Below are 17,264 nucleotides of genomic sequence, written 5' to 3'. Positions count from 1 at the left end.
TGTCAGCACAGACCCTCCCCTAGCCCCGCTGCACGTAGCCACGAGGAAGCCGTCACCTAAGAGCCAACAGAGCCCCTAATTGGCCATGACCGCTACCCCGGGTTGAGCCCCCCAAGGAAGATGCTCCTGGGGAACCCCCCGACGCCCCAAGCCTGACCCTACCCCCACACCAATCACAACAGTGAAGGCGAGACCAAAATATGACCCCCCACCCCCACTAGGTGATGGAGCTGATCAGAGGAGCCCAGAGCGATTGATCTGATGTGGTGGCAGAGGCTGTATCAAGACTAATGTAATCTAATAGATAATTTCTATATTGGTTAGAATTAAGATTGTTTTTATTTTTCCAGTTCATGAGGACTGTTTTCTTGGCTATGCATAGAGCAGTGAAAACCATATGGGCTATATTCTTTTCTGAAGTGACATTATCTAAGCTGCCCAACAAACACACTAAGGGGGAAGTTGGAATGTTACATTTCAGACACTTTGATAAGTCTTCACATATCTCGCGCCAAAACTTCTGAACTGGTGGACAGAACCAAAGAGCGTGGATATAATTGTCCGGTGAATTGGTTTGGCAGTGTGAGCAGTTGTTGGTAGATGCAAAGCCCATCTTGAACATCCGATGACCTGTATAGTGCACTCTATGTAGTATTTTGTATTGAATTAATTGAAGACTGGGATTTCTGATTAGATGAAAGGTTTTTAAGCAAATCTGAGACCAGAAGTTTTGGTCTAAGTTAACTGATAAATCCGCTTCCCATTTTGCAATAGGAAGTGATATTGATTCATCTGTTTTAGAAAGCATTCTGTATATTTTGGATAGTAATTTGGGGGTTTTAAGAGTAAAAAATTGAACCACACTTGGTGGTGTTTGTAGTTCAACTTGACCCAGTTTAAATTTCTTTTTTATTATGGATTTAATTTGTTGATATTCTAAAAATCTTTTCTTGTTGATCCCATATTGTGTAACTAGTCTGTCAAATGAAATAAATTCTGTTCCTTCTAGTATATGTTCTACATATTTGATTCCTTTACCATTCCAATCTGAAAAGTTTATCATATTATTGTTTTGTAATATGTCAGGGTTGTTCCAGATAGGTGTACGTTTGCATGGGATTAATGAAGACTCTGTCAACTTCAGAAACTCCCACCATGCTGTCAGAGAAGAGCTGATGTTGATGCTTTTGAAGCATTCATGTCGTTGGATGTTTGAGCTGATAAATGGTAGATCTGAAATCTCTAGATTATTGCAAAGTGCTTGTTCTACATCTAGCCAAGGTTCATCTAAGAGGGTATGTTTTAGCCATCCTGAGATAAACTGAAGCCTGTTGGCTAAGAAGTAGTGCTGAAAGTTAGGTAGTTCTAATCCTCCTTTATCCTTGGTCTTTTGTAGTGTTTTTAAGCTTATACGTGGGGGCTTATTTTTCCAAAGGAATTTGGACATATATGAATCTAGAGATCTGAACCAATCTTGCGGCGGTTTAGTTGGGATCATTGAGAATAAATAATTTATTTTTGGTAATACCATCATTTTTATAGCAGCAACCCTTCCCATGAGTGATATGGGTAGACATTTCCATCTAGCCAGATCACCTTCTACTTTCTTTAAAAGTGGGGTATGGTTTAATTTAGTTAGATCTGCAAGCTTGGGAGAAATATTAATACCTAAATATTTTATATTTCCCGATTGCAGTGGAGTAGAAGAGGAATTATGGAAGCAGCAATTAATAGGAAGGACTGTAGATTTTGACCAGTTAAAAGTTTTGACCTGTTTTTTAACCATGGCTTTATATTAACTGGTTAAATAATAGATATTCAATTCAATTCAACTTTATTTATAAAGCACCAAATTTTAACATAACAACTGCCTCAAGGCACTTTATATTGTAAAGTAAAGACCCTACAATAACATCACAATAATGTGATAGGATACAGTTAATCCTGTAGGGGCCATGAGATGTGAAATACATTAGCCAGGTCTTTCAAAACACAGTGTTTGGTTTTGGTGTAGCACACCAAGAGGTATCACATAATTTGTCTTCTATTTACTCCACCTGATTTTGGTACATTTAACATTTGCAATATTTAAAACTTGTGCAAATTATTGCATGCATGGTATTAATCTTCACAGATTATGCTATGCTTTTCACTTCTGTCTACACTCAAAACTGCAAAGAATCTCATCTCATCTACTTGCTCAGCTGGAGCTGTCCTCCTGCTCGTGGTGCTGAAACAACCACAAAGACACAACCAAACACATAAAGTATGCGGAGAAAATGAACACGAGGCTTAACGTGGTTTAAGACTTGCTCTAACATACGTCTCAATATTGTCCATCCCTTTTGCACCTGCTCAGTGCTACACAAGTGCACCATATCCGTATCACTACTAAAAGCCCTTGTCCAATCTCAGCTTAGAGCCTTTTGAAATATTAATGTCTGTGTGACACTTACTGTGCACTCGTATGGATCAAATTTTAAAGGAACAGGATAAAGCCCTGCAACTAATTTACAGCACTTTGGTAAGAAACTATGAAATAATATACACGTTTTATACTGAAGCAGTTGATCAGCTGCAAATTTAGTCAATGTTCTTGTCATCTAGGTATGAATTCGATCACACAAACACCTACTATCTGTTTGTCTAAAACATTGAGGTAAAAACATATAGTTTCTCCCCTTCATTTAAAGCATCTGCAGTGATTCTGAAGCCTTTGATTTTCAAAAACGACCTTTTCACACCGGCAAGGCTTTGTTTACTCCAACCTGTGACACTAATTCCGACCCTTCTTGAGATTTCTGAGATCTCTCTGAAAGCGCAATACCTCTATTTATAGAACACGCATAATTGGGAGCCTGGAAACAGGATAGGACTCCTCTCTAATTAAGGAATAAACAACACTAATTGCCATCATTACTATCATTTATCTGGTGTTATCAAACGTAAAGAGATGTGCATATGTTGAGTCCTGTAAGATTATGCTCTACATCTTGGCTAAAATCTGAATATCACCATTCTAAATGTATTTTCCTCCCAGGCTCTCATTAGGATTTGACATATTGTATTCCACTAAAATGTCAAAAGTCCATAGCAAATCATTTTTAAGGCCACTTCCTTTCAGCACAGTCGGGTGGAAATGTTACCAGATGTCAGTTTAGTACTCTGCCCAATTTCCGAAAACAGAAAAAACACAGTCAGAAAAGGCTAGCTTTACTTACTGTAAAAGCTCAATGTACATCAAGAATCACATTTATTTTACAGGGTAACCCTTGTGTTAAAACCCACATCATATGCAGCAGGATAAGCATCGAATCAACAAGTCACAAGAAGTTGACCGGTATCATTTTTTTTTTGTGTGCGAATCCAACAGAGTCCAGATTAAACAGCATCAGGCTACACAGACAGAGGGTGTCAGCATGAATGGAAGTCTGAGGGGCTTCTTATTTTATTAAAAACGGGCTCCCCAAGTTACACATAACGATGCTCACTCAAGGTTTGCCACGCAGCTGAGTCCACGAGGAACAATCGGGAACAATAGGTGTGACAGAGAGGAGAAATGATGCACCTGGTTTGGGTGTAGTAGTCTGACACGTTGCCAGAGACAGGCTCGTCCTCACCACCAACACCACCACCACCACACTATACCGTGAACTTTAAGATCTTTATAAATAAAGGAAAAGGCATTGCTCTCCGTAATCAGACATTTTTATCGACTCTCGGTTCCCCCGCTTACTGCAGCACTCACAGCAGCCTGCACACCCACCTTCCCTCAGCTCCGTAACTTGATGAAAACGATTGCGCCACTAATAGCGCAGTAAAGCCTTCCGGTTTGCATTTCTATCACTACAGGCACGCACGGCTTTAATATTTACCTCACTCACCTTATAAAACTCCCTTATCGCTGAGGTCTGGCGGTGATAGAGATGCTGCTGATTTTTCTTTAACGCCAAGAAACAAGAGAAACTCCCACCTTCGCAGGGGCCGTCTAACAATTAAACACCTGCTTTGGAGGCGTTAAGGGATCATCAAGCAATGGTGAAAATTGAAATTGAAAATGGAAAATTTTATTCGTTTTATTCGAAGTTACATAAAAAATATATTTGACCAGACATCCACCTTAAAGTTAGCTAGGTCGATTTAAGTGGTTAAATTAATTATATATATATATTTAATGTTAACTTTGAATACCAAATGCACAGTAATCTGAAACTGAATTTTACCTACTCCAGTTTACATCCCACAAATACAAAGGCTTATTCCATTTAAGACAGAAAAATATGTATATTTTACTTAAAAATTACATGTTTTTAAATATATTAAGGAAAAATATTTGAAGGAAAAATGTTTGAAAACAATTAAGCATTATTAAATTAAAGCTACTTTGTTTTTTTAAATATACATTTATCATTATTTCTATAAAAAAAAATCTACAAAAACTTTAGAATATATCACAAGTGTAGATACAAAACAACAACTTTTATATACAGCATTGTTTTGTGGGTACAGCTACTCAGTCACTATTCTGATCACAGGATTACAGGATATTTCACTGTTGGCTTTGCCTCTTATTCACAATGAAAGTGGAAAAAAAATATTTGTAAATACTTTGTTTCCTATGAAGGAATGAGGTACAAAAGATTTTAAAGCTATAATCTAATATTTCACAGGAAAATTTTAAAAAGGTTATATTTATTTACCTGTGCTCCCTATTGCACATGCTTTTATTACTTTATGAACACATATAATATCTCCTGTTTAGAATGTTGTATATGTTTTTACAGACAGGTGTCTTTTGAAAAAGAAATCTCAATATCAGCGAGACAGGATTTAATATTAACAATAATCCTATGTTACCTTAAAGGAGAGGTCTCTAGACTAAAGTAATGAAGAGAAAGCTCTTTAGAGACATTACTCTAAGGATACTGAGGATCTATCTCAGACTTAACCTGGTAACAGATATGATGCAAAATGTATTAGTGCTCAAGTTAATTGTACTTTAAATAAAGACAAAATAATAAAAAGAATATTTGTTTGTAACAGGGAGAGGCCAATACCTGACTGATAGTGGTCCATTAGGTGATGGGTAAACATGTAGACTTGCCAATGGAGTTATAATTTCCTGTTATATTGTGAGATGTTGAAAATTGATGCCTTTATGACTCCTGCACAACAAGATGTGTTTTAGTATGGAGTGTTTGTGAGAGTAAGTCATGTTAACAAAAGAAATAAAATGTATTGAGCTGCCTTACATCCTGTGAGTAAAGCTTATTTTATTGAAATTGCTAAAATTAGCTTATGGACCTCTGCGCTAACAGCATGGGATGTCAGATAACTGAGGATACATTGCCACCTACTGAATTCTTTCTTTCCTGCATTGACCCTAAACACTGCAGACTGGTCAGATGCTGTAATAATAATAGTTGTTCACATGGAAAGAAAGTGAAGGATTAATCTTATAAAAATGTACTATTATATAAATATATACTTATTGAATGGATGTATATGGAATTAAATATGGGGAATTAACCATGTGAAAATAATAATACTTGTTTTGCTTTGTTGAAATTTCTTTTTTGTCTTGTTAACAGGGAAACGTGAAGAAAAAGAGGAACACAGACGCATCCGGACCAGCAGGCGGCGGTAGACAAAGGAGTTAATGTGGTGATGTAAAAACGACGTCAGTGCCTCTCAAAGAAACCTTCTTGTGTGCGTTTGAAGAAGCTCCTGAGCTCCGAGGCTCCGTAGTGCTGAAAGGACAGCTCCTCCGCTCTCTGACATCTGCAGGTAGGCAGATGCGTCGCGCCATGGAGATGAAATTATGGGGAAATAACATTACTGGCGCAATCATTAACATACTGGAAACGATATAATGTAATTCTGAAAGAAAGCAGAACACGAAGGAGATGGATAACTACAGTTATATTATAAATGCTTTCTGTTTTCTGTAGCATCCACAGTGTCGATGCCCTCTAATGAGGGACGTAAAGACCAACTTTTAAATTTGGTCTGCGAGACCGCCCTCTTTCATTTTCGTCGTTTGCTATCTTGTGATTTGCACATCCTTCAGTGCTGCAGGTTATGCGATGACAGAGGGAGGGATAAGACATTACTGCTATTCTCAGTGGCCCCTGGGAGTCCCCCACCCCCACTTTGCTCAGAAATTAGTTTTTAACTCTAAGTGGCAGGCTTACATTCTCTCTTCTATTCACATTTCTGCACTGTGCTCTTTGTAAATGGTTTAGATTCAGTGTGATTTATTTCAGGGTTTCATATTGTCAGGTAAAGAGCATTCAGTAGTAGACATAGAACTAAAAAGTTATCCCCTGTGAACAAGCACTTGGACACAATGGAAGGGAAGAACTACCTGATCTCTCCTCAGACCAAACTGTGTCCTTGGAAGGGTCATTCCCTCCAATTTGCTACTATTTAATTCAAGTATCTTAATGTAATAATCTCCCTACAAGTAAATGACTTTACTGCTGGGTTAAGACTATTGATGCCCCTTAAATTGCAAATAGCACTGCCAATTCTTTAGGTACTTAGCAATCCTCATAAGCTGAGAATATTTTTGGCTATTTGCTAAAACTGTACTATAGTATCTTCTGTTTTGGCTGCACGTTTGTGTTTGCATCTAACATGAAATTGGTAAAAAGTGTTGAGAGTGATTCATCATGAATACCTGTGTTTGTATACAGAGACCTATCTTCAGCAAATGTGTGCTTGATGGCACCTCGTGTTTCCTAATGCAAGTTTGTTATATTAAAAGCCTGATTAGTCATTAGAAAAACCATTTTCCAATTATGTCAGCACAACTGAAAATAGTGTGCTGATTGGAGAAGCAAGAAGTGTGGCTAAATAAGTGCCTGGATTGGCTGTCTCAGTCTGATTGTAGTCTCTAAATTAAAAAAGGACTGGAAAATCATCACTTTGTCCTTGCTTTAAGGAATAAAAGTTAATCCATGCAGTAAATTAAAAAAAACAAAAAAACAAAAGAGAGAGAGAGAGAGAGAGCGAACAGGTTTTATAAAACAGGAAGTACTGCTCCTGCCACAAAACTGTACAAACATCAGGGCCTTTACCTAAAAAAGGATAAACACCCATACAAGCCAATGTGGGGTGGTTTGTAAAGGGAGTATGATGCCCATGATGAGTGAATCTAAACCTCTGACCACAACTGTGTTCAGCCCTCTACGAGTGCTCAGTTAGACTTTTAGCACAATAAACTTGAACTAAGTAACATAATGTCCACAGACCATTAGTTGTGATTTAGACCACTTTGGGTCATTGTTCTTGTTATATTAGATACAAACAAACGTGCTTTGCTTTCAGAAGAAAGAACATTTCAAACTGACCAGAAACGTCTGCGCAGTTACGTTTACAGTTACTCGCACTGCTAACTGTGTTCTTTGCTCCCACACAGATATGTTCACCCGGATGTTAAAACTGAGACTTCTCAACGCTGTAGCACCTGCGTACTTTTTTACGGCTACAGCAGTCACCTTCATTTTTCACTTTGGCTTCTTCATTCCAACAATTTTCCCAAGTCAGGGTACATCACTGGACGGGTCCAAAGTTTTACATACAGTTATTTTCCTTTTCTTGATGCTCAATGCGTTAGGGAACTACATAATGACTATTAAGTACCCAGCTGAGAGTGCCAACGAGACTGCGATTCCAGTGTGTTCACCTCACTGCTCAGATAAAGTGGACGCGCACTACCTCCTAAACGGCCGTCACTTCTGCAAACTTTGCAAGAAGGTTATCCTTAAGAGGGACCACCACTGTTTCTTCACTGGAAACTGCATCGGCAACAAAAACATGCGCTACTTCATCATGTTCTGCATCTACACATCCTGCACATGTTTATACTCTTTGGTTCTTGGCGTGGCCTTTCTAACAGTGGAGTACTCTCTCTCTTTTGAGAACCCCCTGACCTTTTTGACTCTTCTCCCGTTCTCCACTGGTTACTTCTTCATGGGTGAGTTTTCCATTAAAGCTGATATCGCAGAGGGGACACCAATTAACAACTCAATATTTTTATTGTTGGAGTCTGCTACAGTTTGCATGATTCACAAACTGGATCTTGGCGCAGCCTCTCAGTTCATTCACGTTCAGCTAACTTTGTCCTGATTAGATGCCCTTTGCAAACAGAAGGTTAAAACAGCACGGCAGCAGGGCTTTTGCAAAGCTAGGCCACACTAATGATATTTGTTTTCACTGAGATCAAAACGGTCTTAAACTAAGCATTTAGGTCAGTCCGCCTGAGCTTCAAGCTAACAGGTATTACTTGTATATACAGTGACCTCATTTAATACTCTTTTCTTTACAACAACCATCCACCATTCTAACAGTAATATATGTGACAGTAATTTCTCCTCCTCAATATCTCCTCACAGGAACAATCTCAGGCCTGCAGTTGTTCCTGGTGCTGATGCTGTACGTGTGGCTGGGCATCGGTTTGGTGTGTGCAGGTTTCTGTTGTCAGCAGGTGCTGCTGGTGGCCCGGGGGCAGACATGGTGTCAGATGCAGAGAGGGCAACTGGCAGAGAATTGCAACCCCTGGAGAGCTAACCTCAAGGACGTCTTTGGAGCCCGCTGGATGCTTGGCCTTATACTGCCTGTGCAGACAGTAGAGACGTGCTCTGAAGACGCAGATGCCCATAAAGAGGACTGAAGAAAAACCTCATATCATAACAATAGTTCCCCACAGGTCAAAAAAGTGACACATGTTGTAGAAAATGCTGTCTAAAGACCCATGTGGTGAACGATTTTGAATACAGAGAGGATGCTTTTTGACGTTTCAAATAGTCTGTGAAATAGCTGTTAGCACACATTCCTTTAAGGACAGGAGCCATACAAGCAATGTGAAATAAGTGCGTAGTCTAAGTGTATCCTTTAGGTAGCTTTTTAAGAAGGCAATATTAAGACAAATAAGTTGGTCATTTTTGGAAATCCAGCAGTTTTACTTACACTACTATAAACGCTTGCGTCAAAATATAAAGATGGCTTTGCATGCCTTCACAGCTTTGCAATTTTGTATTATTTGACAGCCTGTGCCATGCGGTGCTCTGAGATTATCAAAGTGCAATGTTCTTCCACACATCCTATTAAGATGCTACAAAGCGACGTTCAGGAAACTCCGGGTCGTTTTCGTGACAATGACTCACGTTTGTCGTTAAGGGCTATCAGACAAGGAAGCCGTTTGTCTGCAGCATAAACTGCCGGGCTTGACAATACTGTTGTGACAATTACACGTTTAGCCTGATGTACTCTACTCAAAGTAATGTGACTCAGGCAGTGTGAAGAGGGAATGCTCCTTTGGAAAAATGGGTGGGGAAGATGATTAATATACAATTATCCAGGGTTATTATTCACAATGTGCCATAAAGTCATTTCTTATTTGCTTATAGCTGACCCCAAAGATGAGGTATTCACTACACTGCTAATAATAAGGCGCTCTGCATAATAATATTATTAAGGACTTTTCACTGTTATTCTGTGACTCCAGCTACGAATACACTGCTCATGTCGAACAGGTTTTGGGTTTCAATAAGTATACTTTCTAGAGATATTTTGTCTATTCCTGTTATACCAATAAAAGTATTCAAATCACAGCAAGTGATTAATTATTGTCTTTAATAATGACACACTGGTCTTCCAACAGTTTTACACAAAGCACACTTGACAATATAAGAAAAAAAAGTATCCAAACTGTAATAATTTGCCACCCTCCTTTTGCCCCTTTAAAACCAAGACTGCTTTTGATTCATTTTTAATATTCAGGTTAATTACTAATGTTGGGGTATGCAAATTGTGGTCCTGAAAACAAATCAAAGTGAACCTAGACTTAATATTTAACTTGTGTTTATGATTTCTATACTGTAACTTTGAATGCATTATCTAACCACACTGTGGGTTGTTATACAACTTCAAAGAAGAAGAATACATCTTTGGAAACCCTTAAGTATATTAAACTTTCTCTCAAATTAAGCTCAAAAAGAAATAAAGAAATCTTAGCTGCTCAAGCATTGACATAACATACAACATTAACTTAAAAAAAAGAGGTGCAGGGCTTCTGATAAACATTTATATTCACATTATCTTATGCTTATGTTTAGAGGCAACTCAGAAATCTGAGAAATGAAACAAAACAAGCCCACTTCATTGTCTTAAAGTTTAAATTAATACTAAATAATAAGCAAAAATTATAGCAGGAGAGCAACAAATCCAAAGGCAACACAGTTATATGGCTACAGCACATCACCTGCTACAAGCTGTAGGTATGAAGTTTCTATCTAATAATAATAATAATTAAAAAAAAGAAGAAGCTTACTTTACCAGAACTGGCAAAATCCGTGCAATAATCTCTGTTTACAGTATTCACACAACTTTAGTCTTGGTCAGAAACATCATTACAAATAAATAATACTGACACCAAATAAACTTCCATTAAACGAAAAACAAACGGTTACGATTTAGCAAGCCATCTGAACTCTCTGTGAATCAGACACTGTTTGAAAAGACACTTCCTACAAAAGATGCATCAGCTCTATCAGTTTGTTTTACCAGTTTAGAAATAAAGGATAAAGAAAAACAAAGACCACAGGAACCTGCTGAATAAAGATGAAAGATGGATTTGATCCAAGAAGTAAATAACCCTCATACTTTCTCCACACTAACAACATTCATGCCACGTATAAGGAGTAAACCCCATGTGTCTTCGTATGTGCTGTAAGGCATGCATTAATGCAATCAAGTAGGGATGCACCGATATATTGACCGAACATCATTACGAACTGAAATCAATCATATGGATGACCACTGGCTTCTCAGCACGTAAGACAACACTTATCAAAGTGAGAGGCCAGTGTTTATCTACAGTGTGCCATCAATTTTGAGCTGGTTTAATGAGAAAAGGTAGCGTGACAAAGTATGAAAGAATTTTAAACATTTGCAACTTTTCAACAAAACAAAGAGAAAAATAAAAACGGATCAGCCTGGGCTATCGGCTAAACACTGGTGTCAGTACTTACAATCAGTGCATCCCTACACTTAGGAGTTTGACACAGAAGCCATAGCCCTATTGCAAGTGATACTTGCTATTTTGAAACAGAAGAGGCAAGAAAATTCATTATAGGCAAGGGTTTGAAATACAAGCATGCTTCCTAACTCCCATCTCATAAGAACGGCTGCTTCGACCTCAGCACGATCTGATGTCAGCGTATTAGTGTCTGTGGACCGATCACATTGTTGTATCACGACTGTGCAACTAAGAGAAAAAGAGCAAATGACTCTGCCCTTTTCTAACATGCAGTTAAAACTGCAACTGCAACCCCCCTTTTCCCCATAAATGTAGTTATGTAGTTTCATTGCTTAAGCTTAAACCAGAAGTGCAAATTTTTGCCTTCTTCTTCTGGGACTGAGAGTAAAAACACAAACACTTGTTAAGCATGCCAATGATATCTTCTGCTCTAGTAGCCCAGTCACTGTTGACACTGCTAAGGGTAAGAAGTATAGGAAATGTCACCACAAGCAGCAAATATAATTACTGCTATCCTGTGAAGATGTTTGGCTGGGCAGATCAGCACTATATGACTGAATATAACCTATTCATCTACCCTGATATGTCATCTATACAGACTTTCTTGCTCTTTACGTCACATTTTCTGAATTCCCATTCTCCAATTCCGTAGTGATATTTAGGCTGGAGACAGAAATCCCCTTTAGGGTTGCATCTGGAATAATAACTCTGCCAAATCAAACATGTGGAACTACCCACTGTGGGGACCCTTGTGACAATGGAGCAGCTGAAAATAGCTTTTGACTTCCCATATCACTTCTGCTGGTTTTTCACAATCCTTTATCACAAAGTTGCAGAGCTACTGCATCCCAACAATGTGACTGGTCATTTGAAGTGACGGTCCTGGAGTAATATCAATTCTGATGTCGTCGGAACAACAACATGCAATATGAGACAGACCTTTAGTTTTATATCCAACCAGCTGCTCCAAAACTGTCTAATTTCTTGACTTTGCTGCAGAAAATTATTAAATACCTACAGCCTACTGATAATGGTCTGAAAGCTTAAAGTTTAGTTCAAGAGTATATTTAACACAATTTGTCCACATTTATTAAATCCCCCTGTGGCCTCCTGATTAATCCTCGTCTCCAGATTCAGGACTACTGATTATGTCCGTACATATTTTAAGCTAGGATGCTCTGCGGTTTCGCCCCCCACTGTTCCTTTTCTGTGTCCTGGAGAGAAAGCTGGAGTTTAGTCCAGAGTTGTGGGTTTCCACTGCTCAGAGCCTCCAGCAGCAGAGTCGTCTGCTCCTGAAGCTGCTGCAGCTGGTCTTGGGTGCGCTTATTCTCTTTGATCAGCTGCTTTGTGCGCATGGTGATCCCCAGCAAGCCGGACTTGTTGAGTATGTTGTAGGTATTGCTGAAGCGTTTCTCCTTATTAGTGCGCATCGAGTCCTCATCCTCGAATTCGTCATCAAGCATCCTGTTGTCTCCTGCTAGAGTCCTAAATTCATCTGTGTAGGAGGGCAGGGAGCTGGTTCCTACCTGTGAGGAAAAAGACTTGATAAGCTGCTCTTGACTCTCTGCTTGGTTTGTTGGTGCTTCAAAGTTGGATGTGGTTTGGGCTGTCATCTGCAGTGCTGACAGGGGGCTGGGGGTGCTGTACACCCTGTGGCCATGGTGATGCCTCCTCTGTCGCTGGTTATATCCTGCTGATGTACTTCCCCTCTCCCTTGAGGATCCTACCCTCTTAGTGGGTGTGTCCATGGGATGTGGGGCAATTTTGGGATATGATTTGAGGATGGGCATGTAGCTTTTTGACTGGCGCGTGTTTTCAGAGCCAGTCTTAGGAGAGCTGTTGTTGTCATTTGATAGCATGGGTTGAAGAAGAACCACTTGTGACTGAGGCATTATTTCCAATGGTGAAGGAAAGTTCCACTGTTTTTCTGCTGGAGCTGTGGATGATTGCTAGAAAATAAGAAAAAAAACCCAAACAAACAGATCTTTAATGTTATAAAACATTTCTTATACTATCTATAATATGGTAGCTGTTAAACATAAAGTGCATGACATAGTTACAGGGTTATAGTTGATGATCTCAGGGATTGTCAAGCTTGTTCTTCCATTTATATTACATTTAATGTCTCTGGATAGGTCTGCTGTTGGCATCTCTGCATTATAATAAGATACTTGAGAGGCCTCTCTACCACTTTGAAATGGATGAATGACTTAAGTGTGTCTGTGTGTTAGGGGGAGGACCTGCTACACTGAACCATCATCATAATATCAAAGTGAGACAAAACAGAAGGTGTTTATATCTGTTGGTTTTATTTAAACGAGAGCTCCATGTGAGTGTTTGCCGGGTTCGCCGTTTATCTCACGCTTTCAACTTTTGTGGGTGTATGTGTGTGTTTGTCGGTGAAAGAGGCCACTGTGTGTGGTGAGAGCTTGGTGTAGAGTGGTGAGAGATTTTACACAAGTAAACACAGACTGAACAACTTAGGAGGATTGTAGCCCCCCCAAAAAGTTTTTTTTTAAAAAAAAAAAAGAAGAGGAAGCTATAGGTAATGATGTAATAATGTTTTCACTGTTCAGCTAATAACTGTTCTATTATAAACTCTAATTATGGAAGGCTGAATCATCATCAAACAGCAGCATTATTGTTTTTGGTGTGTTTGGGGTACACAGTATGGCTTACTGGGAGTGGATAATATTACCTCAGTGAGTGCACATTAACCCACCACCAATTCAGCAGCATTGATATCACTTTTGCTGATCTCAGACAGCCCGTTCTCACTCCCGAGGCGTAACATGCCGACGTTTTGTCACGACCTTCGGCGTTCTTATGGTACGCGGCGGGTTATGGCTGAAATCCAGTGCAATGATGCTCCCGTGGGAATAGACGTTCCAGCCTTGTATTCTAGCCCTAAACCTAACCTTATCCCTAGCCCTAACCATAACCTTTTTACTAACCTTAACCAAGAGTTTAATTATGTTAAATAGCGTGTTTCTAAGCGATTTGAAGAAAAAGAGCGAACATGTGTAGACTGAGTCCATACGGTTCTCATATTTCCTCATTTTTCCGAGGTCGTCATTTAGGAACGTGGTGGGTAGCCGAAAACGTAATATGTTGACGATTTGTCACCTAGCGTAAAATGTTATGCTTTGGGAGTGAGAACGTGTTGTCTCAGAGGATAGCACAATTGAATTATAAAGAAAACTGCCCAGCCCCAAATCATACACAGTCTAAGGAAAGTGTTAAAACACAACATTACCCACAACATGCATAGACAGATCTGAATGCTCAATTTGAGTTAATAAACTCCATCCAAAATTAAGCTTTTAACTAATTTCTCTAAAAGTTCAGAGTACAAAACACTCTTTAAGAGACTATGAGCCAAACAATGCTCCATTAAGCACTACTGCTCTAAGACAATATAGCAATAAAACACTCTAAGAGTAATGAAATACACAGTAGTCTGTTCAGACAAATATTGAAATATTTTACCTGCTTTAACACGAAGTTGTTCATGATGATCATTGGAGACAGTCCAGTGTATGAACCTCCCATCACAGCCACCTGTGGACCAGTTGGCTCCTGGCTGACTATTGACCCATTTCTTGCTGCATCTTCAGAGTCAGTCACTTCGACTGTGCTGAGGTACTCCGAGCTAGCATCTGAGAGGACAACACGACACGTATATGAGGCTCATCATGTTTAAAAAAAAAAAGTCTGCTCTGTGTGGAAGAACATTAGCTGTATGAAAACAGTGGCAGATGTAGATAAATATCTGTAGCGTGTCTGAAAAAGGATACCGTACTATCATCTTAATGTGAAGGGCTAAATCAAATTCAGGTCAACCCCCATACTGTAAATAACCTACATAGAAAATGTGACCTAGATCTCCACATTTGATTAGGGTCGACCATGTTCATGAACTGATAGTCATTATTTGTAATTATATAAAGGCTAATTATATCCCAGGTCAAGACACGTGTTCTTTCAGACAAAATCAAGAATATTTTGGACAATCACAAGACTTAAAAGGTATGCTAGTTTTTTCTTTTGAATTTAAGCAAATCAAACCTGAGAAGCCTGAATCTCTTTCCAGATCTTGTTTGCATGTTCCAAGGTGTGATGTCCGGGTGAACGGCAGAGTCCTGTGACTGCCTGGTTGATTAAACCGGTTCATGATGGTCTATCCAGGGAAAAACAACAACAACAAAAAAAAAAAACATGGACAGACGAAGTTAAATAACTGCAACTTAATTTCTCCAGGACAGTCTTATGCAAGTTTGTGATACAGTTTGATGACATGTTTTCTTTATTTTTAAATCCATTCAGTGACTTGGGAAGGAGAGAATATTAAATATGTCCATTTTAAAACAGTAATATTCAATTTCTTTGGATTTTTTTCATGACAGGTGACACATTATCCTATTTGGCTATGGAAGACATTGAGACTTTTTAAAGATCTTTGGCTACAGACAGATGGGTCACAATGATTGTTTTTGCTAATAATTTACACATTTTAAAAACCTTTATAAACTAAAATATTTAGGCCTTAGCAAACCTACCTGTTTTACATGTCATATCTTACGTGACAATCTAGTTATATAAAATATAAATTAGGAACAAATAAATAAACAGCAGCCAATTATAAATGTAAACAATCACAAGATAAAGGTGGTCACTCGGACACAGCAGGGCCAAGGCTTCAGGTTGTTCCCTTAATTTGTCCTTGCCTATAATTTTTCCTAGTAACTCATTACTGTGTACGATTTACAATGTATAATGACTAAAAGCACAACAGTCACAGTATAAACACTCACCTCTAGTTAATACGTAATCTGTCTTTTTAGAGCATCTACTTTGAATTGTTTACAAGACTGATCATCACTTCACGTTTAAGGCCTGTACTTTGTATTCATACTGTACATGACTGTATTTATTTTTCAACATACTGAAAAGAACAGGCGCACACCCACAAACGGGATTACGTAATGTTTTAAACTGCATAATAAACATTAAAACATCATAAAAGCGTATTATTATCTGCCTTACGTCTCCCATTTTACAAACTCGAGCTGAACGATTGGATGAAGGGCCTGTGACCCTCCCACAACCCCTCACTGCGATGGCTAGTCGTGGCAAGACACACTTTAAAAAAACAAAACAAAACAATGTCGTACTTACCCAGCAAAAACAACAAATAAAGAAGTTAGTGCAGACAAGCATTGTTATAAAGCTGGGATGCTGAACAGTCCAGCGTTTATAACTTCTTAACTAGCTACAGCTAGCATTGTTTTGCAATACACGCAACTTTGTCAACATTGGCCGTTAACGTCAAACAACGTACGCGCCACAAACACACACACAGCTTTAGGGTTACACAAATGTGCTTCTGCAATAACAAAATATGGAAAGCAACATTAGCTGTTGTCTGTATCATCGACAGTATGTTTTTATCTGTTTACTATTCATTTAGCTAGGTAACGCTAGCTGCTAGCTACCGTAGCTTTAGATCAGAACTCTTGCTATCACGAGATCGATAAGCAATATGAGTACCAGCATAATGTCTACAAACCATACCCAGACGTCGTTTGCTTCAAAGCGAAAATCCGACTTTAGTAGCTTGAAAATATGTGGCTAGTTAAAGCCACCAACTCCCGTGTTGCTAACGCCAGCTCTATTTATGTGCGCTACAAAGTAAACGCCCTCCACGCGGTCTTACAGGTAAACACAATTACGTACGCGCATTCACGCAGATATGGTTTTAAACAAATCGGTGACAGAAAATCATTTGTATTTAAGTATTCATGCTGTGAATTAGTTTGTTATGGAATACATTTTTGAAAGTATTAAATAATAATAATAATTTTTTATCTAAGGACAAAAAAGGGCAAAACACATTTGCGACTTTATTGTCTGTTACGGCAACCTCCTGGATAAGTTTCTAAAAGTAAGTAAGGGGTTTCAGATGATGGGGTTATAAGCCCAGTTTTTAGTGGTTGTAATTTAAGTGGTTTTAAGAAGTGTACTTTTAAGAGCTGTGACGGGAACAACAACTCCCTGTGAGACACTACTAAGGGCTTTAATAACCTGATGCATAGAGGTTGCTACGGAAACGGGTGAAGTACATGTTTTATTCTTGGGGTTGGCGAAAGAGGAGCTTGTTTTGAGAGTTATGCTCTGATGGGGTTACGCTATGGTGTGCGTAACCCCATCAGACTAGTTG

At 38.8% G+C, this 17,264-nt stretch overlaps 3 protein-coding genes and 1 long non-coding RNA gene across 6 annotated transcripts in view; 2 read left to right on the top strand and 2 right to left on the bottom strand.

Moving 5' to 3' along the window:
- tmem63c (transmembrane protein 63C) overlaps positions 1 to 4,011 on the bottom strand; it is a 43,232-nt gene extending 39,221 nt beyond the window's left edge. Inside the window, exon 1 of one of the 2 annotated variants that reach the window (XM_085143812.1) lies at positions 3,885 to 4,011. The gene's annotated coding sequence lies outside the window, so the exon portion shown is untranslated. Of the gene's footprint in view, positions 1 to 3,875 lie in introns of both variants that reach the window. The other variant, XM_085143814.1, reaches the window with a different exon arrangement.
- The window catches only part of LOC146496463 (uncharacterized), a 133,879-nt gene that overhangs the window by 3,025 nt on the left and 113,590 nt on the right, over positions 1 to 17,264 (top strand). The gene's annotated exons all lie outside the window — the stretch shown is intronic.
- Positions 5,672 to 10,330, top strand: zdhhc22 (zDHHC palmitoyltransferase 22). Its single transcript, XM_085143578.1, has 3 exons — positions 5,672 to 5,787; positions 7,424 to 7,981; positions 8,400 to 10,330. Exons 2-3 carry the CDS (start codon positions 7,426 to 7,428, stop codon positions 8,675 to 8,677), a joined length of 834 nt encoding a protein of 277 aa, XP_084999704.1. The 5' UTR covers positions 5,672 to 5,787; positions 7,424 to 7,425; the 3' UTR covers positions 8,678 to 10,330.
- On the bottom strand, positions 9,623 to 16,769 carry cipca (CLOCK-interacting pacemaker a). 2 transcript variants are annotated; one of them, XM_085143573.1, is made up of 4 exons: positions 16,614 to 16,769; positions 15,113 to 15,224; positions 14,534 to 14,703; positions 9,623 to 12,993 (listed from the first exon to the last, which is right to left on the bottom strand). In XM_085143573.1, exons 1-4 carry the CDS (start codon positions 16,614 to 16,616, stop codon positions 12,208 to 12,210), a joined length of 1,071 nt encoding a protein of 356 aa, XP_084999699.1. In that variant the 5' UTR covers positions 16,617 to 16,769; the 3' UTR covers positions 9,623 to 12,207. The 2 variants fall into 2 exon arrangements, with proteins under 2 accessions (XP_084999699.1, XP_084999700.1); XM_085143574.1 differs by having other exon boundaries at positions 16,619 to 16,760.

The sequence above is a fragment of the Neolamprologus multifasciatus genome, chromosome 19 (assembly GCF_963576455.1).
Source record: "Neolamprologus multifasciatus chromosome 19, fNeoMul1.2, whole genome shotgun sequence".
In the NCBI taxonomy this organism is placed as follows: Eukaryota; Metazoa; Chordata; class Actinopteri; order Cichliformes; family Cichlidae; genus Neolamprologus; species Neolamprologus multifasciatus.
This window is presented reverse-complemented; position numbering and strand designations above follow the sequence as displayed.

Excerpts from the sequence above, each read along its gene's own strand:
- cipca (XM_085143573.1), bottom strand. Across the intron at positions 14,704-15,112 it reads AAGAGATTCAGGCTTCTCAG|ATGCTAGCTCGGAGTACCTC; the intron begins GTTTGATTTGCT and ends TTGTCCTCTCAG. Across the intron at positions 12,994-14,533 it reads ACAACTTCGTGTTAAAGCAG|CAATCATCCACAGCTCCAGC; the intron begins GTAAAATATTTC and ends CTTATTTTCTAG.
- zdhhc22 (XM_085143578.1), top strand. The coding sequence starts at position 7,426 with ATGTTCACCCGGATGTTAAAACTGAGACTTCTCAACGCTGTAGCACCT. Across the intron at positions 7,982-8,399 it reads CACTGGTTACTTCTTCATGG|GAACAATCTCAGGCCTGCAG; the intron begins GTGAGTTTTCCA and ends ATCTCCTCACAG.